Here is a 22,445-nt window from a genome sequence, read left to right as displayed (position 1 = left end):
TCGTGAAAGCAACCAGTCCAAGCCGATTTAATTCAGTGTGGAATAGGACATAGTCTCAAAACTTCAGCCATTGTTTCGTTCATGGAATGAAGAAATAACCCCTGAAGAGAATTTTTTTAAAGATTTTTATAAGTGAATACCTTCTCATATGTAAATAGAGGCATACTTTTTAGTGCTATGTTAGCTAACATAATGGACCACTTTGGGCAGGTGTTTTTCATCCTTTACGATGGATCTGATTTGTTGTAAACTTCTCATGGCTTGTATAATGCATTGAGTCGAGGAATAATTTGGGACATGGTGATTAATCTTCTTAATTTTTAGACTTTATTCTGTCTTCTGCTTTTGGTGAGAAACTAAGAAACACCTTCCTTCAAAGCCTAACTTAATCAGGGCTCTTGCAGGGTTAGCTTGTTTTGAGCAAGACCATGCTAATGGGATTCTAATGATGCCACCTTTCCTGCTGTGTTGTTCATCCAGTTTGGTACATATCACATCTATTGAGACTTGCTTATAGATATGACATTCAGTATAGGGCATATGTCAAATGGCAGATGGATTGAAATCACCTATAATGTTGCAAAGTGTGGTCCACGGATCAGCAGCCTCAACATCATCTGGAAGTTTGTTGGGAGTGTAGAATCTTGGGCTCTAATCCAGAGCTACTACATCAAAATCTGCATTTTAGTAAGATCCCCAGGTTACATGCATGCACGTTAAGATTCGAGAAGCACTGATACAGAAGCCTTGGGACTGGGTGGTGACCTGAAACTACTGCTTCCTAGGGTATTGATGATAAATGAAACCTTCACAACATGTTTTTTTTTTTTTGTGATAAGACTCGGGATAAATTATTTCCAGCTGATGACTCTTGAAGATATTCGGTGTTAAAGGATTGTTACTACCCTTTCTTCCTACTTCTTATCCTTTCATGTTCTCTGAATGGGTGGCGAGAGAGAATTTTGATAGAAAGTAGGTAAGAGTAAAAGGTCTAATAAGACAGATATTTAAGGGGTGAGGTTCTCTGGGTTTGGAACTTGCTAAGCTCTCAGTGAAGCAATGAGCTTCCCTGGTGCTCACTGGTATAGTTTTAGGCTAAGGTACAAGTTAAGAGAACACCTCTGTGTACAGATGGTTGAATGCATCGATGTTTGAGTGATGAGAAGGTGGCTCTTGGTCATAAAAGCCTGTCCCTCCCTGGTCCTCAGTATCTGTTTCTGACTTTTGTATACTGTTCTAGTACCACATAGGTAATATCAATCCACTAATTGCCTCTGAAAAATATGAGTTATGATTTCAAAATAGGAAATTCAGATTTCTCATTTGTGGACTCTCGCCTTAGATAAAAACCATCAGCAGGTGTTCATCATACATGTTGCCCACGCTTAATAATTCTTTAGCAACCATTTTGACTTGTGTGACTCCAAGAGAAGTACATTGAGAACAAATTCTGGCTCCCTCATTTTATAGCTATATGACCATAGGCAAGTGAATACCCTCCATCTGGGCCTCAGTTTCCTCAGCTGTAAAATGAAGATGATAATATCCTGCAGGGTAGTGACAAATGTTAAATGAGATCATGAATATAAAGCTCAGTCAAGGATAGCTGTTATTTAAAAATGTCTTCTACTATGTGTGAATGTATGTCACGTGCGTAAGCATTATTTTGTGTGCGCATTTCTTGAAATTGACTTGTAGTTTTTGTTAGATGACTGTTTTATCAGATGAATTCTAATTTACATTTTAAAGAGAAGTTTTGGTGAGCAGGAAATTTTGTACACTGGAATGATTACACACACACACACACACACACACACACACACACACACAGTTCTTAAGTTAAACTCCTAAGTATGGTTAGGTCATCAGGTCTTTAAGTATGTGAAAGGCACTGTCATTTCCTTTTTGCATGATCTCACTGCAAATGTATTTTAGAAACTCTCTAATCCTCTTCAGAAAGATAGTGACATGTAGATGTTGTAACAGAATAAATGGGGGATGAGTCACACACAGGAATGAACTCAGGCATGTAGTAAGTAGGAGAACCAACATTGCTATGATCCAGAAATAGCCAGCAAAACACTTCAAGGCATATGCAATCACCAAAAATCTTCAAAGTATTTATTGACTAAAGGCTATATAAGGGCATAGCATTTAAAGGATAGCATTATGTAAGAAAGTTGTTTGCATAGAAGTAGAGAGTAGAACGGTGGTTACCAGAGGCTGGGATAGTGAGAGGTTGGTTAACAGAAACAAAAACAGCTAGATAGGAGAAATAAGATCTAGTGCTCTGTTGCATTGTACGTTGACTATAATTTACAACAACTTATTGTATGCTTTCCATTAGCAAGAAGAGAGGATTTTGAATGCTCCCAACAACAACAACAACAAAATGATAAATGTTTGAGGTGATGGAAAAATCAATCATGTTGTGCATGATAAATACATACAATTTTATATGTCAATTTAAAAATAAATAAATAAATAAATATGGAAAAAAATAAGTGTAGCATTATGAGAGTCATTCATTCATTGTGAGATGAATGGATGAATTATATTCAAGGGTCTAAATGACTTATAAGCTTAAACATTGTAACTAGGAGCTACCTGATAATCATGATTATCTTAATTTGTAAAGGTCTTGTAGTTTCTTGGTGAAGGAGAACATTGCTTATCTACACTGAAAACAGATCACCTTTCAGTGAAACTCTTGATCTGTGTGATGCGAAGCATAAATATTTACAGAGAAATTGTTAATGTCCCTGGAATGAGGAACTTAAAGACAGAATCAAAAGGAATTGAAACTCAAAGATCAGAAGGAGACTAATTTACCTGGGCATTCTGGCTGGTGTGCTCTAGCAAGGGGCAGAAGTTGTCCCTCCCCTCCAGGCTGGAGCTACAATGTTTGGTCCCCACTGGTGAAGGGGCAGAGAGGAGACATGTGAATAAACATGGGCAACAGCTCTACTCTCTGCCACCTTTGAGGAGGGTAGACCTTGGCTTTTTTCTTGGAAGCTTTGATGCTTCATCTATGGTTATTGGGCTTCTGTAGAGGTCAATGCTAAAATGACTAAAATCCTAGCAAAAGTTTGGTGGGATGCAAATATACTAGTTAGCCTTAAATCAGCTATTGTTAGTGAACAAATAATTGCTTCTGTTTAAAATACAGTTGGCCCTTCATATCTACAGGTTCTGCATCTGTGGGACCAACTAACTGTGGATAGAAAATATTACCAAAAAACAAAACAAAGCAAAACAAAACAAAAACAAAAGCCCAACAACCCCCCAAAATAAAAAAAATAATAAAAATAATACAAATTAAAAAAATGTAGTATAACAACTATTTACACAGCATTTATGTTGTATTAGGTATTATAGGTAATCTAGAGATGATTTAAAGTACATAGGAGGATGTGCATAGGTTATATGTAAGTACTTTACCATTTTACATTAGGGACTTGAGCATATGCAGATTTTGGTATCCGCAGGTGGGGGAGTGTCTTGGAACCAATCCTCCATGGACACTGAGGGACAGCTGAACTGTTTCATTCATCCATTGCTGCATGAAAAACTACCCCAGAATTTACTGGCTTAAAACAACAACCATTGTATTTGTTCACAATTCTGTGGGTTAGAATTTTGGATTCAGAATAGTGGGGATGGTTCGTCTCTGTTCCATGACATCTGGGGACCCAGCTGAATTGCTGGGAACTAGCTGGAGTAGCTCACCCCAAGTCACATGTTTGGAGCCTCAGTTATGGCCATTGGCTGGATTTCTCAGCTTTCCTTCATGTGGCCTCTCCACGAGGCTAGCTTAGACTTCCTCACAGTATAGTGGTCTCAGGGTAATTAACTTCTTGCACAGTAGCTGACTTCCTAGAGGGAGCATTCCAAGAGGATAAACTCTGATGTGCAAGCATTTATTAAGCCTCTGCTTGTATCATGCTAGCTGATGTTCCATTGCTCAAATCAAGTCACAGGGACAAACCCAGAGTAAATGTGGGAGGGGCTACAGAAAGGCATGAGTACGGGTGATATGGATTCATTGGGGCCACCAGTATCTACCACATACACAGACCATAATAGCATTATATAGTATCCATTTTCTATCGTGAAAGACTAAATAGATATATGTGTACAATATATATCTATGGTACAATATCGCTTAATGTCTATAAAAGGTATTGTAATTAATACTACTACTACTACTATTATTATTATTATATTTACAGTTCTTCATTGCATATTATATCTTTTTTTAATTAAAAAAGTTATGTTACTTTTATCTCAAAGAAATGGTTTGCTATATTATTTCACACAAAGTAAACCTTTTAAAGTCTCTATGCTAAATATAGTCTGTGTTAAATAGTTAAGTCCATCTGTAAAGAGAACAAAAATTCCAATCTTTAGTACTTACCTCAGGCTTACTTTTTCTTGCAATTATTGTCATTTTAATATATCGGCTCTAGCTTAAGAGTGCGCACCTCATTTTGGCTTTTCAATACTTAGTACATTTAGAATTGTTATTTTAAATTAGCTATGAGTTTTTAAAAAATATGTGATGCTTTCTTTTATTCTGATGTTTCCATATGTCAGAGATGCTGGAATGGACGGAAAGAAGACCCAAGGCCCAGGAGTGCTTGGCTAACCTTCTAAACTTGAGCTTCCTCATCTCTTGAGCAAGAACTTCAGTTGATTGCTACGTTTTCCTCTCATGCTAATATTTTTACATTTGAACTGACATGTGATATCTGATGAACTATTAGAGAAACGTAAAATATGCATTTGGGAAATACTAAAACAATCTGATATTTCTTTAAGGAGAAAATTACTTATGTGTTTCCTAAATTAAATTTTTCAGTCACTTGGCTTAGAAATGTTTTCCCTATGAGTCTCCTATTGGCATATGTTACTCTTTTACTTCACTGTGAAAAAAAGAGGTAAAGAAAACAAGAAGGCTAAAATAACACAGCACATTTTTACTCTAAAACTTATTACAGGAGCCCAATGCTTTGGCAAAATATTTCATTAAGCACCTGGAAGAGATTTTGCTAGACTTAAGTGGAGGTATGTTTGCAGAGTCTTGTGAGATACTTTTCAAAGTATCCCTCTTCTAAATTTTTATTCAGTTGCATTTTCTGGACACAGTTTTCTACAATTCTGTAAAATGAAACTCTACTCACAAGCATTTGTGAATGACATGAAGGAGGTTTTTATTTTTTATTAGTTGTCCTTAATTCCTGGGGAGAGTATTAAAAAGTTAATAGTATGGAGAACATACACACAAATAAAAAGGCACTCACCTGAAACTACTGTAGGTTCTCAATCTTGGCTGTACATGGTAAGTGCTTGCAATCTTTAAAATATATTGACGCCTGACTCCTAGCCTTCCAAAATCTTGATTTAATTGGTCTAGAATGTGGCTTGGGCATTAGAATTTTCAAATCTTCCCAGCTGATCCTGAGGAGAGCCAAGTTTGAGAGCCCCTGTGTTAAAGAAACTTTCCTGGATCCCTTTCTCTTAGCCACCTTTTGCCACCATAATTCAAGTCCTTGCTTCCTACTCAATGTGATGACCTGTCCCCACCTCCAATAATAAATTTTTATGAAGTTAAGTTTCCAATTTCACACATTATCCACAGAGTAGAGGTGCAAAAATCATAGTAGAAAAAATGAATCTATAATGGCCTCTATTTGATTGAATTGAACACTGTTAGATTAATTTATCCACTCAAACGTCTTATGATACTGTAGGCAAATATAAACATTAAATTCCAAAGTAATACTTTATACTTCTCTGGATTAGCCAGCTATCTGTTTAATTGATCTTTGGGTAATAGAATGGTGACTGCTATTTATTTCAAAGTGTTTCTGGAAGAAAACAGTAGAATTCATTACCACCTCCTTTATGTGGGTTGGGTGTGTATGTTGGTCAAAATCAAATACAAACAAAAACTTCTTTGGTTGGCAACTCACCTGAACACACAAGCATTAATCAATTGGTAATGGGTATTTTGAAAATTTGGGGGCTGATTTAAATGTGGGAGGAAGGTTATTCTGTGTTACCTAGAGCCAAAACTCATGCAATTGTCTTTTAATTCAGGTAAATGGTTTAATTTATCTCTACTTGCCTCTCCTGGGTGAAATAGAGGTAATTCTTTATTGATATGGTGACCAACCACGCTGGGATGCCCGCAAGGAGTTTCCTGGGCAAACTAGGATGAGTTGGTCACCCTAACCGATACAGTGAAAATTATGAGACTTTAAGGAGATTTAAGTCGTTGGATAAAAAATTATTTACTTGTTATGATTTACTATTTCCAAATCCTACATTAACTATGATTGTAAATGGGTAAATGTACTGATTTTTTTCTGGGTTTGGTAGTATAACTTCCTCTTCACTTGTCATATTCTTTTTGAATATTCTTCAAAAAATTTTTTTAGCAGTGCTCAAACTTCATGTTGAGAAAAATAGGTATATTTTATGTACATTTTCTAGATTTCAACAAAGAAATAATAATATCCAAAATAGCAGAATGAATTGGTGCTAAAATACAGGAAAAATTCATTTTTATATATGCTTTCAGTCTATAGTAAAATGAAATAGAAAAAAAAAAAAACCCTAATGAAGTCTGATATGGATTCATTCTTGCCCAAAATAACATCAAAAGTCACCATAGGCAAATACAAAGAAAACTCATTGAAGATGTTTGTGTATTGCTTATTTTTGAGTCACTTTGAAATAATCAGACAGTAAAGATAAATAAATATAAAATTTTATACCAGGGAATTAATGTATTAAGTCAATAACACATTTTTAGCAACGATATGGTTATCCTGGGTTCTTTTTGCCTAATTTCTAGTTGTTAGGGGCTGTTTTTCTATTCTTTGGGCATTAAGTATCAGAAAAAACAGCTGTTGCCTTAAAGGAAAGATGAATCCAGTTTTAACAGACACCCAATTCAGAAAATATCAAAAACAATTCTTTCCAAGAGAGTATTAAAACAGAGGCAAAAAAATATACGCGGCACTGCCAATGTGTTAGATGACAGGGGAACTAGATCACACCCACTTTCAGTTTAACAACTGTTAAAGAAATCAGGAGACCTGATCTAGACCCAGCTTCTTCAGTCCAGTGAGTGAGTGAGTGAGTGCCTTCACCGTTCTAGACGTCATATTTTTGTCCGCAAAACGGGAGATTTCGACTATCCTGGGCATATGGTTTCTTAAATTGTTAATGTACTATAATTCCATGTAGAGTATCTGATGATATATTAATGGATGTGGATTTTTATCTTCTTTTTCTCCACATTGCTCCTCTTACCAGCCTTGGAACAATGGCCCACATAACTAGAATTTGAGAAAATGGCACCTTCTTCGGGGGCCAGGGGTACTTAGTCTCAGTGCTTTAGCCACCTACTCCAGCTCAACATAGTATTCTGGATACAAATATTTGCTATTTGGATCTTGGAAGAGTCACTCCCTTTTTAAGGTCTTTAGTATCTGTCTGTAATGAGGATTTTTTTTACCCCCCAAATCTTCTTTTCTAGCTTTAACTCTCTTTTAGAAATTTCTACTCTATTTCTTTTTTAAAAGTGACAGAATAATTTTTGGTCATCTCATGCTCTCAGTGAGGCTTTCTATGCCTCCTTTTCTCTGTTTCTTTCCTTCCCTTCTAGCAGAAGTCTGGAGCGTCTCATGAGCCACATCTCGTCCCTAGGTTACCTGGCTTCAGGATAACAATTCTGCCCAGTTTTGCTGCTGTCGACCTGTCTGAGGCATCAAATTTGCTCAGGATCTTTCATGGACAATGCTTGGAGAACCTCTCCTTAGGACGAAACTTTGAGGTCCTGTCTCACCTTATGATATAAAAAAGACATGATGCAGCTGGCGTGGAGTTTTATTGGCTACAAAACAGATGCACAAGAATGGGAATCTGAAGATTGTAGTAGGAAAGTAGAGTTTTAAACTCATACTTTGGTTCCAAAAGTGCAGCAGTATATTTATTAAGACCATTATGGGAAGTCTGGTGAGATTGTTACAGAGAAGAAAACCCCCAAAGTTTCTCAGTTTGATAACTCCAAGGATACCTCTTAGAGCTCACCCATGAGTGTCTGGGCAAGGACTTTCCACTGGAGAAAAATAGTTTTTAACACAGGCAGAAACTTTTATTGGCCTCATGCATGCTTTTGGATCTCAGTCACTTGAGAAAGAACTATTCTTCCGTTGACGCTCTCCTGTGTGATGGCCTTGATCTTCGGAGCTGCAGATGCAGAGAGAAAGCACAGAGAGGTCACTGCCATGCTCCCCCCTCCATCTGAACTGTACTCATCTTCAGTTCCCTGCCCTCAGCACTTGAATGCTCTCTGCACCTTCCAAAATGATCACTAAGCAAGATGATGGGCTCTGCTGCTGCAAAAAGGGACCTCACCAAGGAGGATTTTCCCTCCCATCCTCTAGGAAATGAGGGTGTCCAAATAGTGTCACCTTCTAGAAGTCAAGATCTTCACCCTGGGTGACAGGAAGCTAGCCTTTTATCACAAGCACCCAAGGAGTTCTCTCTGCCCTTGTAGGCTCTGCAGCACTTGCATCACAGATTCTGTGAGCTCACAGAGCCCTAAGTGTGATTCAGGGCACTTCATTTTAAGATCTAGAAAGCATGCCATATGAGGGGTGGGTGAGAGCCAAGGATGTTTATCATGGTCACTGTTTTCAAAGATATGCCTCATTTGAATGAGTGTCTTGTTGACACATTAATAAACTGAAACAAGTCTAGACCATAAGGAAGAATTGAAACCGTTAATAAAGACACAAGGAGTAATTTTGTTAAAATCAAACCTCTCCAACAACAGACTGGACCATCCCCTCAGTTAATGGGTTTCACATCCCTGGATGTGGGTAAAGAGAGCCCTAAGGGCCATGCGTTGCATCAGGCAGAGGGGTAGGAGTTAGACCAGCTGCTCTGCGATGACGACCCAGCTCTGATTCTCGGAATTGTTAGTGCCTCAGAACAGTTTTTACCACAAACTAATCAGAGAGTGCCGCTTGTCCTAGACTTTGTTTTCCTGGACTTTTCTGTAAGATATTAAAGTCAGTCTGAGAAAAATAGGGTTCCCAGGTCAAAGATGTTTGGGAATACTGGGTTTACCAAAGGAAACTTTTGCTGTTGCTTTTTTTCTCTTTGTTGTTCCTTTTCCCCCTCACAGCGGTACTGGTTCTATCTTTAACATACTGAAATGCAACATGACTGCTCAAGAAGAGGCTAACTGTACATAGTATTCCCGATCTCATCTCACCAGAGAGCACATCTTTCATAATATGGGTTGAGAACCCTTATTCAAAATGCTTGAAACCAGAAAGAAGTACTTTAGATTTCAGATTTTTTTGGATTTTGGAATATTTGCAAAATACATACTGGCTGGGCATCCCTAACCTGAAAATCTGAAATACTCCAAAGTGCATTTCCTTTGAGTGTCATGTTGGCATTCAAAAAGTTTTGGGTTCTGGAGCATTTCAGGTTTCGAATGTTCAGATTATGGACACTCAACGTGAACACTTTTCAAATCTCATGGAACACTATATTGTTCAACAGAACAGTGTTTGGAAAATGACGTGATGTCATTTTCTCTTAATTTTCTAGGAGTTTAGTAAACAGACTAAATACTGTAATACTATTAATTATCATTTTAAGGCACTTGTCTGCTTGCAAAGAGCTTTCATATACGTTGTTGAGGACAGTAATGAGAGCTCACTTCATTCTGTGTTCCTTATTTTGTTAAATTAATTGAAATTTCCTGGCCATTTGTAAAAATTAAGCATAGAACATTTGAGAGTACACTAAGGATTATGACTACTACAGAATGCATAAATGTGCTGATTCATTTAAAATAAAAAAATAAGTAAATTCAAACAATAAAAGAAAAATTTTTTTTACCTTTCATGCTTGACTTAGATTCTTCCATTGTCCTATAAAAGTCAGAAAGATTAAAGCCAACTTTAGTATTGGCAACAATCAAAAACTTCTTAGGGTGAACTAACTTCCTTTATCTACTTGTAAATTCTCAGCTCTTTAATAAGGATAATTTTCTGAGCTGAGTAGTCTGCAGGTCATGAGTTCATGAGAGAACCCTCGTGGATACAGAGGGCAGTGAGTCCTGCCTCCCACTAATGCTGGGGTCGCAAGTCTACCAAGCCACTCACCACCCTCCTTTCGGCTGGATGCAGACTATGCCTCCACCTGGATCCCTTCCAGGGTCTGGGAGTCTTAAGCCTGGAACCCTTGAGCTTCTCAGACTGTTCACAGTTTGGTCCAATGACATTTTATTTATGTATTTTTGGAAAACTTCTAATCCTTTAGGGTCATAGAACGTATGTGCCCTTTATGTGGCCAGCTATTGCTATTTCCCAGGGTGGTGAGAAATATCAGACTGAAATCTCAGCATCTCAGTCTCTTATGAATCTTTTTCTGCTGTTAGACTAAAACACTCCCTCTGCCTTCTTTGTTTTTGAAATCAAAATTGTGTGCATTCCCACTGGGAAACACGATAGCCAAAACTTTCTTAGTTGTTTCTTTCTAGATACTTTAATATACTAATTTGAATTGTTCTGACTGCAAATCTTAGTGTCCTGGGAGTATGAGCTGATTAAGTCACACTTGCTGCTTAATGACATACAAGCTGATATAGGTATTTTCTGGAGAAATTCACATAAGCCTTTCTCTAGAGTGACTTGCTAACAGAACCCACCTGATACACACACACAGTTGCACACACAAGAGCTGATGCCCTTTGCACCCTCCTCTCCAACCATCTTGCCTTACCTTGGGCTCTCCCCCTCTAGGAGCTGGCGGTAGGTGGTGATTTCTTTCTCCAGGTGGGTTTTGATGCCCAGGAGCACCTTGTATTCATTGTTCTGACGCTCCAGGTCACAGCGCAGCTGTATCAATTCCTCCTCATAATGGGAGATGATCTGTTGCATGTCCTGGAGCTGGCAGGAATATCGGGACTGGGTCTCTGACAACATGTTTTCCAAAGCAGATTTCTGAAAGAGGAAATGATATTACTCTTGTTAATTGACTGATTGCCTGATTGGTTCAACAACATGTGTTTGTTGAGTACTTAGCATATGCTGGACACTTTACTAGGTGTTTTGGTAGCAACTGGGGACACCAAGATGAGAAGCAGGCTGATATATAGGTTTGAGGCTTGGGCAGTTGGGAGTTGAGCAGTGTCGGGACTTTTGAAGTCCATTTTCTGGGCATAAAACCTTTGTATCAGGGAGTTCTTGGCAACTCTGCTCCTCTTGCAGCATGTGTCGCATGTGCTACTTATTTGGGATTGGGCATATGCCACCTTGCTCCGAACTGCTCTTTACCTCCTCACGCTTACATTTTATCTCTGGTCAGATCAAAAAGTCCCAGAGGGAGACAGCAATTGAGACTGCTGTCTCTTTTATCTTCAGAGAAATGTTTCAAGTAGGGATACCAGATGAACTAGAGGACACCTTGTTCATTTGAATTTTAGATGAGCAATGACTAACTTTTTAGGACAAGTAGGTCTTCAATATTGCTCCAACATTGCACGGGACATACTTACACTAGAAAAATCTTTATTGTTTATCCGAAATTGAGACTAAACTGAACGTCATATATTTTAATTTGGTAACTCTGGCAACCCTAGTCTCAAACAATTCTTTTTGATTAAGACAATGTAACAAATTGTCATTTTTTAGGAAATTCAAAAAACTGCACAATGAAGTTTCTGGGCAGGGATACAGAGGATTGAGTTTATGACCTTGTCCTGTTTGGATTAAACACCTGCTTTTCTGGAGTACCTAACTTTAATCATATAGAGAAACTTATAACTGCGCTGGGTACTCTCACTTTATCACGGATGCTAATTTTTCGGGGGCCCTTAGTGCTGCCTGGCCAGTAAACCACATTTCTGTGGTCTGGTCACTCTCCTGTTTCCCCAGAGGGCTATTTTATTCTTTCTTCTCTGTCCTCAACATACCCTCCTCCCCATCCATCCTCTCAGCCCATGGCCTTCCTTCCTGATGTCCTCAAGGAAATGAAAGCAGTCAGGAGAGGGTGCCCCCAAGCTCCGACCGTTACTTCCACCCGCACACCTGAGTCTGTGTGCAGGTTCTCGCTTCCCTCCTGCTGTTATGCATGAGCTGTCTGTGCTCCGTAATCTCAGCAATTGCCTGCCTTCCTGCATCACTGCTTGTTCTCCTCTCTACTAGATTATTCCCACCAGCTTTCAAATGGAATAACTTCTCCCATGCTAATTCTTCCTCTCTCAAACCCTATCTACTTCAATTATCATCCTATTTCTCTGCTCTCCTTCACCTACAGCAAAGCTCCTCCAAGAGTTGTCTACACCTGCTGTTTCACATTCCTCTTGACTCCTCCACCCTCCAAGGTAGCCTTCAAAGCTCTACACAGGCTGGCTCTGTTGTGACCCCTGGCTTCCCCTCCCTTACTTCCCTTCCCTCCCCTTCTCTCTCCTTCTCTCCTTTCCTCTTTCTTTTATCCGCTCACTGCAGCCTCACTGGCTTTCCTGCTGTTCTCCCAACCCATCACACACACTTGTACCCTGTAACTTTTGCATTTGCTTTTCCCTCCACCTGGAACATCCCCTCCCCATCCCATAGCCACATAAAGCACCATCTTATCTCTTTTAGGTCTTTGCTCAACTGTCCCCTTTCCAGTAAGACCTTTCCTGACCACCTTGGTTAAAATGGCAGCTCTTCACTCTGACGTGATTTACCGGTTCCCACGCTTCATTTCTTTGTAGCAATTTTCGCCATCTAACATATTACACATTTAGATGATTTGCACATTTATTGTTTTTCACCCCACTGGAATATAAACTCCTTCATTACTGAATCCTCAGTGCTAAGAATAGTGTCAGACAGTAGAATGCGTGAAAGGGGTATAAATGCCTTACCGACCTCACAGGGTTGTTGTGAAATAATGTAGGTTAAAATGTTTTGAAAGCTGTAAAACACTATAATCATTTCTGTGCTCATTATTATCACCTCAACAATGCACATTTTTAACGTCTGTTCATCATCTCTGATTCAAAAAACCTAACAGTCATTTACCTTGTGCACTTGCAACACAAATGAACTGATTATTTCCTCTCAAGAGCCAGGGTAGAGTAGCACTCAGGAATTATATTGATGAATGATTGGAAGATTCAATAGGCTATGAAGGGAATCAAGTGATAGGTTTTATTTAATGAATTTTGAATGCTACGGCACTCATATGAAGTATTTTACTAAGCCATGAGGATGACAGAAATGACTTAGACACAGGAACTTACAGTTTGCTGGGTGATAAAACACATACATAACGAATAGAGTAGTACTTTGTAGTTGGCCAGCCCTGGGTTTGCCACCTACCATGTTGGCACCAGTGTTTCTTTATATTGAGGTTTGGGAGCCAACCTGGTTATAAGTAGAGAGAGCACTAATAGAGATTATGAGGGTCTAGAACCTCCACTCCAAACATCACCTGGTTGCACTACTGGTGACATACTAGCTAGGTGACCTTGGCCAATTAACTTTTTGGAGCTTTGCTTTCATCTCTAAAATGGGGACACTAAGACCTACCTGGAAAGCTTAATATGAGGATTAGCAACATTTAACTTAATGAAATAACCTAGCACAACATCTGGTAGCATCTGGACACTCAGTAAATGATAGCTCCTATTATCATTCTCATCATGACATCATGAACCATTTGGATAGAAAGTGAGAGGTGTCCCGAGGCAGCTGGGGAGTTGGGGCCTGGGGGAGAGTCAACGAGGGCTTTGTGGAGGAGGTGGTGAGGGATCCGGTGTTCTCCTAGCTCTGACTCACCCTGTTGTGTTGTGTCTGCAGGTCAATCTCCAAGGCCTGGAAAGTGCGCTTCAGCCCATGGATGTCACTTTGGCTGCTCTGCACAGCCACTGGACTGGCTGCCTCCTGGGACATGGCCACTGACTGTGAGAACAAGCAAAGGCAGAGGGTCACTCTTGGGACCACATGGGAATGGAACCTCTAGGAAGTTTGGGCACCCTTCTTATACCTGCTCTTTATACCAAGTGTCCAAGTCTTGATGCTTCTTCCTTACTATAAACTCATATTTCTGCCTCATATCCTCCAGGACCTTAATCAAATCTTCTCCTGGAGTTGTATCCACCTTCACATTGACCTTGAAGTCATTTGGCTCATGCTGCTCTTCTATTTCCTGTTTAATAACAGAGAAAGAAAATGAATCAGCTGTGACGATCAGAAGGCTGGATTGTCATATTGATTGGCAGCAGTAAATGGATCTGTCAGAAATTCAGCTTATGTGGTTGCTACGCTTTTTCTGGTTTGGTTTGGTTTTTCGATTATTACTTGATGGCAAAACATTATATGATTTTTCTCTCTAATAATTTTATAAAACAAAGAATAGCACAGAACAGGTAATCACATAGCCTCTGTGATTACTGACTTAATCCGTGGCTGAAAATATTTCAGAAATAATTATGCTTACATAGTGTATAAAATCCTCTTCAGCCAGTGTTCATCGGTGAAGTGACTATGTACACGATTAAGCAGTTGAACTTTTCAGGTTGTAGGCCAAAGCTTTTGGGAAGCAGTTCAGTAACCAAAAGCCAAAAGAGGCTTTTAAAATCTTGTCAATGTCTTATGACTCTGTAGGGCTGACACCCATAGGATTTCATGAAAACCAAGCAGCCACAGGAAAGGTTTAATTAACATCATTGTCTAACCAGCTATTCAGAAACTGGGCTCTTTGATGTTCAGAAGCAATTTTGTTTGCCTAAAAGGGGGATTGTTTTTATGTCATTTTATCAGAGTCTCAGGGACTTGAGACGGATATTAATTGTTTGAAAGTCAGCTAAATGCTTCTGGAAATTAGGATTCTTAATTTTTGCTACTCATATTTACCTCTGTTTGTAGCAGATACTCTTTATTCTATTGTCCCCCAGTTTGCTGCACATTGTGTCAATGAAGGAAGTTCAGTCACACACATTTAGTCTCATAGTATCATATTAACAAAAAGTCTAGGTAAACATGTGTGTTAACAAAACTGCTCACCAAGTCATTGTTAGTTATGATCACATTCTGGATGTTGTACTTGGCATCTTAGTAGATAATCTTGCAATTGGAAAAATTAGATAGTTATATGGTTTTTATGATTATTTAAGCTGAAGGAAAATAAGACTGGCATCCAGGCGGTGGTTTCTTCTGTAGCTATTGTATCACACTGAAATGTGAAGGTTAAAAACTGTGCTCGTTACCGGGAGATCCTGGTGGAGTCTAACCTGCTCATGGTGTTTCTTCATGAGGATGAGCTCTTTCCTCATTCCCTCTACCTCCTGTTCCAGGTCCGTTGTGACAATGGTCAGGTTGTCCAAGGTCTTTCGGAGGCCCTCGACTTCAATTTCCAAGTCTTTCTTAAGGGACTGTTCATTTTCATACCTTTGGTTAGAAGGGAGGAAAGAAAACACCTGGTGTTGGGCGGCCATGATCTTTGAAAGGATTCACCTTCGTTGAGAGGTGAATCTCTCACTTTTTAGGTTTAGTGAGAGCAAATCAACACATGCAAGATGTCCTTTGTATGTCTGTTTCATGCTATGCTCTTCTATGATGGCGACTCAATGTTAATTTTTTAACTTAGTGGTGAGAATAGAATAATAAACAGCCATATATTCATCACCTATATTTAGCGACCATTACTATTTTACCATATTCGCCTCATTTATATTCATTGCTGAAGTATTTTAGAGCAAGTTATAAACATTATGACATTTCACTTCTAAATACTTCAGAATGCATCTTTTAAGAAAAATGTACTTTTCTAAATAAACATAATAATATTATCACACCTAATGAATATCATCTAATTCTTGATTAATATTTCAGTTTCCCCACACTGTAACATGTGTTCTATGTCCGGTTTGTTTAAATTAGGGTCCTTTCAAGTACCACATATTGCATATGTCGTTGTTATGACTTTTAATTACAGTTCAGTGAGATTTAGATGTGGGTAATGGCAAGATGAGTTTTTCTTTTGCAAAGCAAGCAAACCAAAAGCCCCCATAACATGTGAGGAGGGAGCTTACTTGAGGCTGAAGTCATCCACTGCCATCCTGGCATTGTCGATGAGGAGGGTGATCTGAGCATTGGTCAGCTTACCATCCATTATCTGTAAAACAGGCACCAAGCGTTATTCCGGTTGGAGGACCCCCTGCACCCCCGCCAGCACACGCACACACACACAGCAGGTGCATTTCTGTCCTCTAGTTTCCAGGGTATATGACTTGTCAATACAGACAACTTTTTCTGGCAGTGGAACCATGAATAACCAAGCCAGTAAATATTTATTGAGCACATACTAGGTACAAAGCATAGAATTATTCTATAGTGAGGATATGATCTGCAGTCAGTTTCACCGTCTATAAATTTTTTTTTTTTTAACATTGAGTTTTGACAGGCTGGGATTGATGCAACTGCTGAAAGAATGATATAGGAAGGGAAAGGACAGTAATTATTCAAAATGCCTTCTCACTTTCTAGTATTATGAACTCATTCACATCTGAGGGTGTTAAAAGGAGTTTAGGTTCTGACTCTTTTTTATTGTGAATAGTAGTTCAGCTCTCCTAGAGTACAAAAATAATTATTTTACATGAACATAATTTTTACTTGTGATAGGATTCATATTTCCAATCAGTGTTATTGAGCAAAGTTGACAAACTAATCTTAAAAGCATTTCATAATAGTCATCACATAGCACAATTATTTTTTTTTGCCCAAAGTGACTTTTCCCAAGCACATAACTTGCAAGTATGTATATGTGTTTGTAACTTATTCCATAATGAGAATGCCCTAATTGTTGCTATTAAAATATTAACTGAAATAATTCTTTACCATCTAATAAACCTGCTTAATAAGCTTTAATGATATTAAAGCCTCCAGTTAAAGACTTTTACTAGACATTTATATCATTTTTTACTTTAAAAAGAAAAGTATTGTTGAAAATGCTTGCCTGAACAATTGTGTATACAGGATGTTATAATTGGAGAAACAGGACACATTTGATGTATTTCCCTGTCTTTGGAAAAATGGGGTGGAAGATGTCTCAATGTCAAAAGTATGAGAATACCTTTGTAGCAAGTATTATACTGAATTAGATACTGGGAGCTTTCCTTTGGTTCTGGCTCTGTTCCTGACCATCTGCAGGGATTTGGGAGGGTCATTTCACTCCCTGGACTTCAGTTCCATCACTTGTTAAATAAGGATTTTGTACTAGAAACAAATGACTTTGAAGATCCTAGATCTAAACTTCTGTAATGTAGTTGGAGTCAGAGAATCCTGTGACATTCCCATTGTATTTACACAGTTAATTCCTTTATTTGGAAAGGATTTTCTTAGGACAAAGCCATACCTCAACACAAAGGCACCTTTCAAAAATCTGGTCCTACTTAAGCTGCACTGATTACATGGAATTTGGTATCATGAATGCACAATAGCAGGATTCAGAGGTGGTAAGAACACTGGGTCTGGAACTCAAAGAGCAGGTCCCTAGGATCCTGCTCCAGCACACACTAGCTGAGTGAGCATGGCCGAGTCTCAGTTTCTTCATCCATGAAATGGCAATAATAATAGCCACTTCATCAAAGAGTCGAGAAATTACATACAAAAGTTGTAAGCATATTCTTGGCATCCTACAGACACTCTGAAAAATTAATTGAAACTACATTAGTTCAGAAATATGTAAATCATACAATGTTCTTTAAAAATCTTGCACTTTTGTAATTAGAGCCAGTATCTGCATTGGATTCATCCCCAGGTTTTATACGTTGAGACGCATCCTCAAACTTCTGCTGTTTGCGGTGGGTGGAGGGGGGGATAGCCAGGTTGGCTGCCCCTGCTCAACTTCCTTCCTCCATGACGTTCCCAATGGTACTGTGACTTCTTTCTTTGCTCTAAGAAAGGATATTTTCATATTTCCTGTCTCCAGTCTCCAGTGCTGCTTAGGGACATTCTTACCAACACCTTTCTGTCCAGCCTCCTTATTCCTTATTCTTTGTGTAAGCTCATGCAAAATGAAAAGTAGCTCCATCCCCCAAAGGCTGGGGACCCCGGGGGTAAGCCTTACTTGCTTGTGATCTGAGTTACTCTATTTGACACGCACTATGAGGTGTTGATTGACATCCAGAGAAACCTTGCACTACACACTCCGCAGAACCAGGATATCAAAAATACCATCTGTGGGCTTTTTTGGCTTTTCCGAGTTAAATTGATAATTTATCTATTGCAAAGCCTACATCAGGTGTCTAATTCCCCCAGCCAGCAGCTTATAGTACATGAGTGTGAGTTCTGAAATGTACTTGATATTGATAAAGTACATTGGAAACTACTTCCCATTGTTTGGGCTTACTTGACACGGCACAATGATACAGCCACTATTTCTGAGACATCCTTTGTGGTAATGAATGGATGATAATGGATTGAGAAATAATGTATGAGCCATAGGTTTTGCATTGTATGTTGTAATTAATCACCTGGGTTTTCCTCAAGGCCCTGAATTCATTCTTTTAACATCTAATTGGTGTATTAGCACAACATTGTTGCCCAAGGGTGTGTGATCTCCTACCAGAGAGGAGAAAATAGAATTTTTGACTGTAAAACAAAATGCCAAATATAGTACTATTGAGAATCATTCAGGGAGTTTTATTTATGATACCCCTATGACTATGTCCATTTCTGGATTTCAAAAGGATCGGGTTAATTTTTGAGCTCAATTTCTTGTAAACATTGTGAGTAACATTTAATATCCCTGGAGTGGGAGTGGAAGAGAGCCGTGTCTACTCAGAGACTTTCATCAAGCCCCAGGAAGGGGCCAGCCCCAGGAAATGATGGGACCTCTTTGGGCTCCTGTTTTCTCTTCTGCACAGGGAGGAGGTAGGGATAGATAGACAACCTCAACTTTAAAGAGTTGCTTTCTTCAAACATAGAGAAAATGCAACAACTGAAGTAAAAATCCAGAGAAGAGTGGAACTTGAAGCTGACGAGGCTTCCTAAATTATTTAATATCAGAATGTGGCATCCCAGGCCGTCTGGAGAGTGGGCAAGTTGTCCCCTCCTCTTAGTTGCACCCATTCACTTTTCTCAACTCTGTTCCAAGAAATTTAGATGACCGGGCCTGGCCGTGGCTCACTTGGGAGAGTGCGGTGCTGATAACACCAAGGCCACAGGTTCGGATCCCTATATAGGGATGACTGGTTGGCTCACTTGGGAGAGTGTGGTGCTGACAACACCAAGTCAAGGGTTAAGATCCCCTTATCGGTCATCTTTAAAAAAAAAAAAAGAAGAAGAAGAAATTTAGACGACCACTCAGTCTCAGTTTTCTTACCTGTAAATTGGGATTAAAATACCTACTTCACTAGGTTATGAGAATTAAATGAGGTGATGTGTATGAAATATGTGTTGCATGATTAACAATGCAAATGTAATGTATTATCTTTATAAATAAGTATCATTTTTTGTAGGAGGTAGGTTAGTGGGCACCACACTGCATGGAATTTATGAGGCCATTGGAAAGACCTAAGTTAGACGTCTCTTGCCAGTAGCTTTGGATGGCAATTTCACTTTTCTGGGCTTCAATTTCCTTACAGGATTGTTATAAGAATTAAATCAGATGATGCAGAATGTTTGCATCATTACAGAGAGCAGATATGTGTATGAAATACCCAACGTGATGCCTGGCATATAGTAAGCGCTAAATAAATGCTTACCTCCATTTTCTCCCTTTCCTTCCTTCTCTCTTCTAGTAGCTAATGAATTACTTGACCATCTCTAAGCTCACATTTCCTTTGGGAATCATGTTCTCAGCTCACTATTTGCAAAAATCTCCTATTCCCTTCATTCTAACACCAAAGCAACTTTATTAAGCAAAAACACATGGCAAGGATTGTTGAGGATTGTTGAGTCACCTTGTTTTTTTTGTAAAGACAACCATGCACTATATAGTTAAGGTAATTACATAGTCAGTTATTAGGTTGATTATTCAATAATTAGGGTTCATTACGAGGACAGATTTATATTATCTTGATTGGTCCTTCCTACATTCAAGCAAGAACGACTGAGTGTTGTGAAATAATTTGGTATAAATATTGGAAACCTGTGATGCCCTTTCTAGGGTAGGTTAAATCATGCTCTTGCAGAGAATTTTCTGACACTGCTTTATTTAAGAATGAAGTTACATAGCTTAAAAAAAAAACAAAAACAACTTACAAGATGGCTGGATTCCCTCTACTTCTAGCTAATCTTATGAGATGACCCAGAAAAAGTATGAGCTTAGCTTTTTTGATATTTTGTTGAAAAGTTATTCTTTTCTTGAAGAAGGTCTCCATAACCCATCCCAACTCTCAGATTCTAAAGATTATGCACATTTTATTATTTTTTTCTATCAATATGCCATTCTTAGGACTGTGAGAAACTTTATCTTCTAGAAGCCCCCAAAAGGAAATATCCAGGGATAATTACAATGATATATCTGCTGGTGGAGTGACAGCTTTTAGGTGTGATCTCCAAAACAGTTTAACACAGCCTTTTGTTGATGGATATACACAGTCACCAGGACATTGAGGGAGACCAGAACTGATGTACTGAGAAAGTAATCGCTCTTTTGTGCCCTGTGCACTGAGCATGCAGTAGGAGTACTGCCCTTATCACTACATGACATCATTGGATCATAAGTGGCACTGGATGGTGGCTGGTTGAGTCACTTTTGTTTTAGATTTTATTTTATTTTTTTTGGTGTATGAAAAATCAGGCAGCTTCATTTTTAAAATAGTCTATAATTCCTCTGTAATTTTTGCTGCCTTCATTTTGTATATAATTTGTGTATAGAAGATTAATTATATAAACCAGACTTCCCCAAGTCCAAATTTAAGGTATAATAAGAAAATATCCTCAAAAACCATTGTACACAATTATCTTAAGCTCTTTTGCCATTTTCCTGGAAATCCTCTTTTGTACTCATTTTTCCTCCTGAGGATCCCGTGGAAATGCCGCCCATCTCGAGCTCCAGGGTCACCCTGCACCTTACCTGCTCCTGCAGGTGGCTGATGTTTTCCTCATATTGGGAGTCATCCTTCTTACTGCCAGGGTTTCTCTGCTGGTGCCACTGAAGGATTTGACTTTCGAGTGTCATGTTGGCCTCCTCTAGGGCACGCACCTTGTCCAGGTAGGAGGCCAGACGGTCATTGAGGTTCCGCATGGTCTCCTTCCCATTTCCGCCTAGGAGGGAACCGCCTCTTCCAGACCCCCAAGACCTTCCAGGGGGCAGGCAGCTTGGTGTGGTAAAGGAAAGGGAGACGCGGACGCCCCCTGCACCCCCGTGGACGCTGGGAGCCCGTGGAAAGCTCCCTAGCCGGCCCCAGCCGCCTCTGGTGCCATGGAGGGAGGCCAAGGGGGTCTGGCTGAAGCTGTGGCTGGAGTTCATGGTCCCATCTGTGTTTGAGGCAGGGCTGGGCTCTGCTCCGCTCCCTGGCACCACAGAATTGAGCCGCCCCAGACTGCCCTGGATGGTTTTATGCCCTTTGCTGTGGGAGTTCCCTTCTCTGACAACTGTACCAGCAAGATCTTATCATTGCACAACATGTGTTTCCTCTTGGTCAATCCTGAAGTGCCCCTGGGCCTTTATGCACGTTGTTGTTGTTGTTTAGAGACACATCAGTATGCTAGCTTGCTTCCTCCCTCCCAGCTGTAACCTGGAGGCGTGGCCCACATGAGGTGGGTATTAGTCTCAGGTATCCTTCTAATCTTCCATGGAGTTTTTCCATTGTCCATTTATCTGTAAAGGGCTGAAGTCCACAAAATCTTGTTTGATGTAGTATAGATTTCCTTTTAAAAACCAGACATTAAACACACAGTTACATCCCTTTCTCCCTACCTCCCCCAATAAACCCCAACTCTAAAGTGAGTGTGGGAGAGACTCATAAAGGTAGAGCCAGACCAGAACAGAATGTAGATCTGGGAATAAAATGTTCGTGCTAAGGAAATAGAGAAGGTTCTGAATATCTGATGCCTCTGTGGCGGTCGCTGTTTGATGGAAAGTAATTTCAAAGGGATCGCTCTTAAGAACAAACCCTCAATTACAACTATAATTAATTAATGAATGACCAAACCTTCTGCTTCCAGGGTGCCTTTCATCCCAGCACACCTTAAAACCAAACAACCCTGGCTGCACTCAGGACTTCCCTTGGCCCCAGGCAGGAATGCAGCTGTTGTTAACTGCCCAGCAGCTCTGTCTCTGGCTGAATCCTGGCACGGCTGGGCTCTGTGTGTCTGTGATCTGCAGAGGGGACGGTGGAAAACAGGAAAGGTGCCATGGGTTGTCTACCATGACGGATGAAACTTATGCTTCGTCTGCCAAGGTAA

The 22,445-nt window shown here is 39.5% G+C and overlaps 1 protein-coding gene across 1 annotated transcript; it reads right to left on the bottom strand.

The window, feature by feature from the left end:
• Positions 1–7,985: 7,985 nt before the first annotated feature.
• Positions 7,986–21,507, bottom strand: KRT23 (keratin 23). Its single transcript, XM_063112904.1, has 8 exons — positions 21,112–21,507; positions 16,121–16,203; positions 15,320–15,476; positions 14,074–14,235; positions 13,866–13,988; positions 10,819–11,039; positions 9,934–9,965; positions 7,986–8,295 (listed from the first exon to the last, which is right to left on the bottom strand). The coding sequence occupies exons 1-8, from the start codon at positions 21,505–21,507 to the stop codon at positions 8,177–8,179; spliced, it is 1,293 nt and encodes a 430-aa protein (XP_062968974.1). The 3' UTR covers positions 7,986–8,176.
• Positions 21,508–22,445: the final 938 nt, after the last annotated feature.

This window comes from Cynocephalus volans, chromosome 10, assembly GCF_027409185.1.
Source record: "Cynocephalus volans isolate mCynVol1 chromosome 10, mCynVol1.pri, whole genome shotgun sequence".
NCBI lineage: Eukaryota > Metazoa > Chordata > Mammalia > Dermoptera > Cynocephalidae > Cynocephalus > Cynocephalus volans.
Note: the sequence above shows the minus strand (reverse complement) of the source record. Positions and strands in the feature narration are given on the sequence as shown.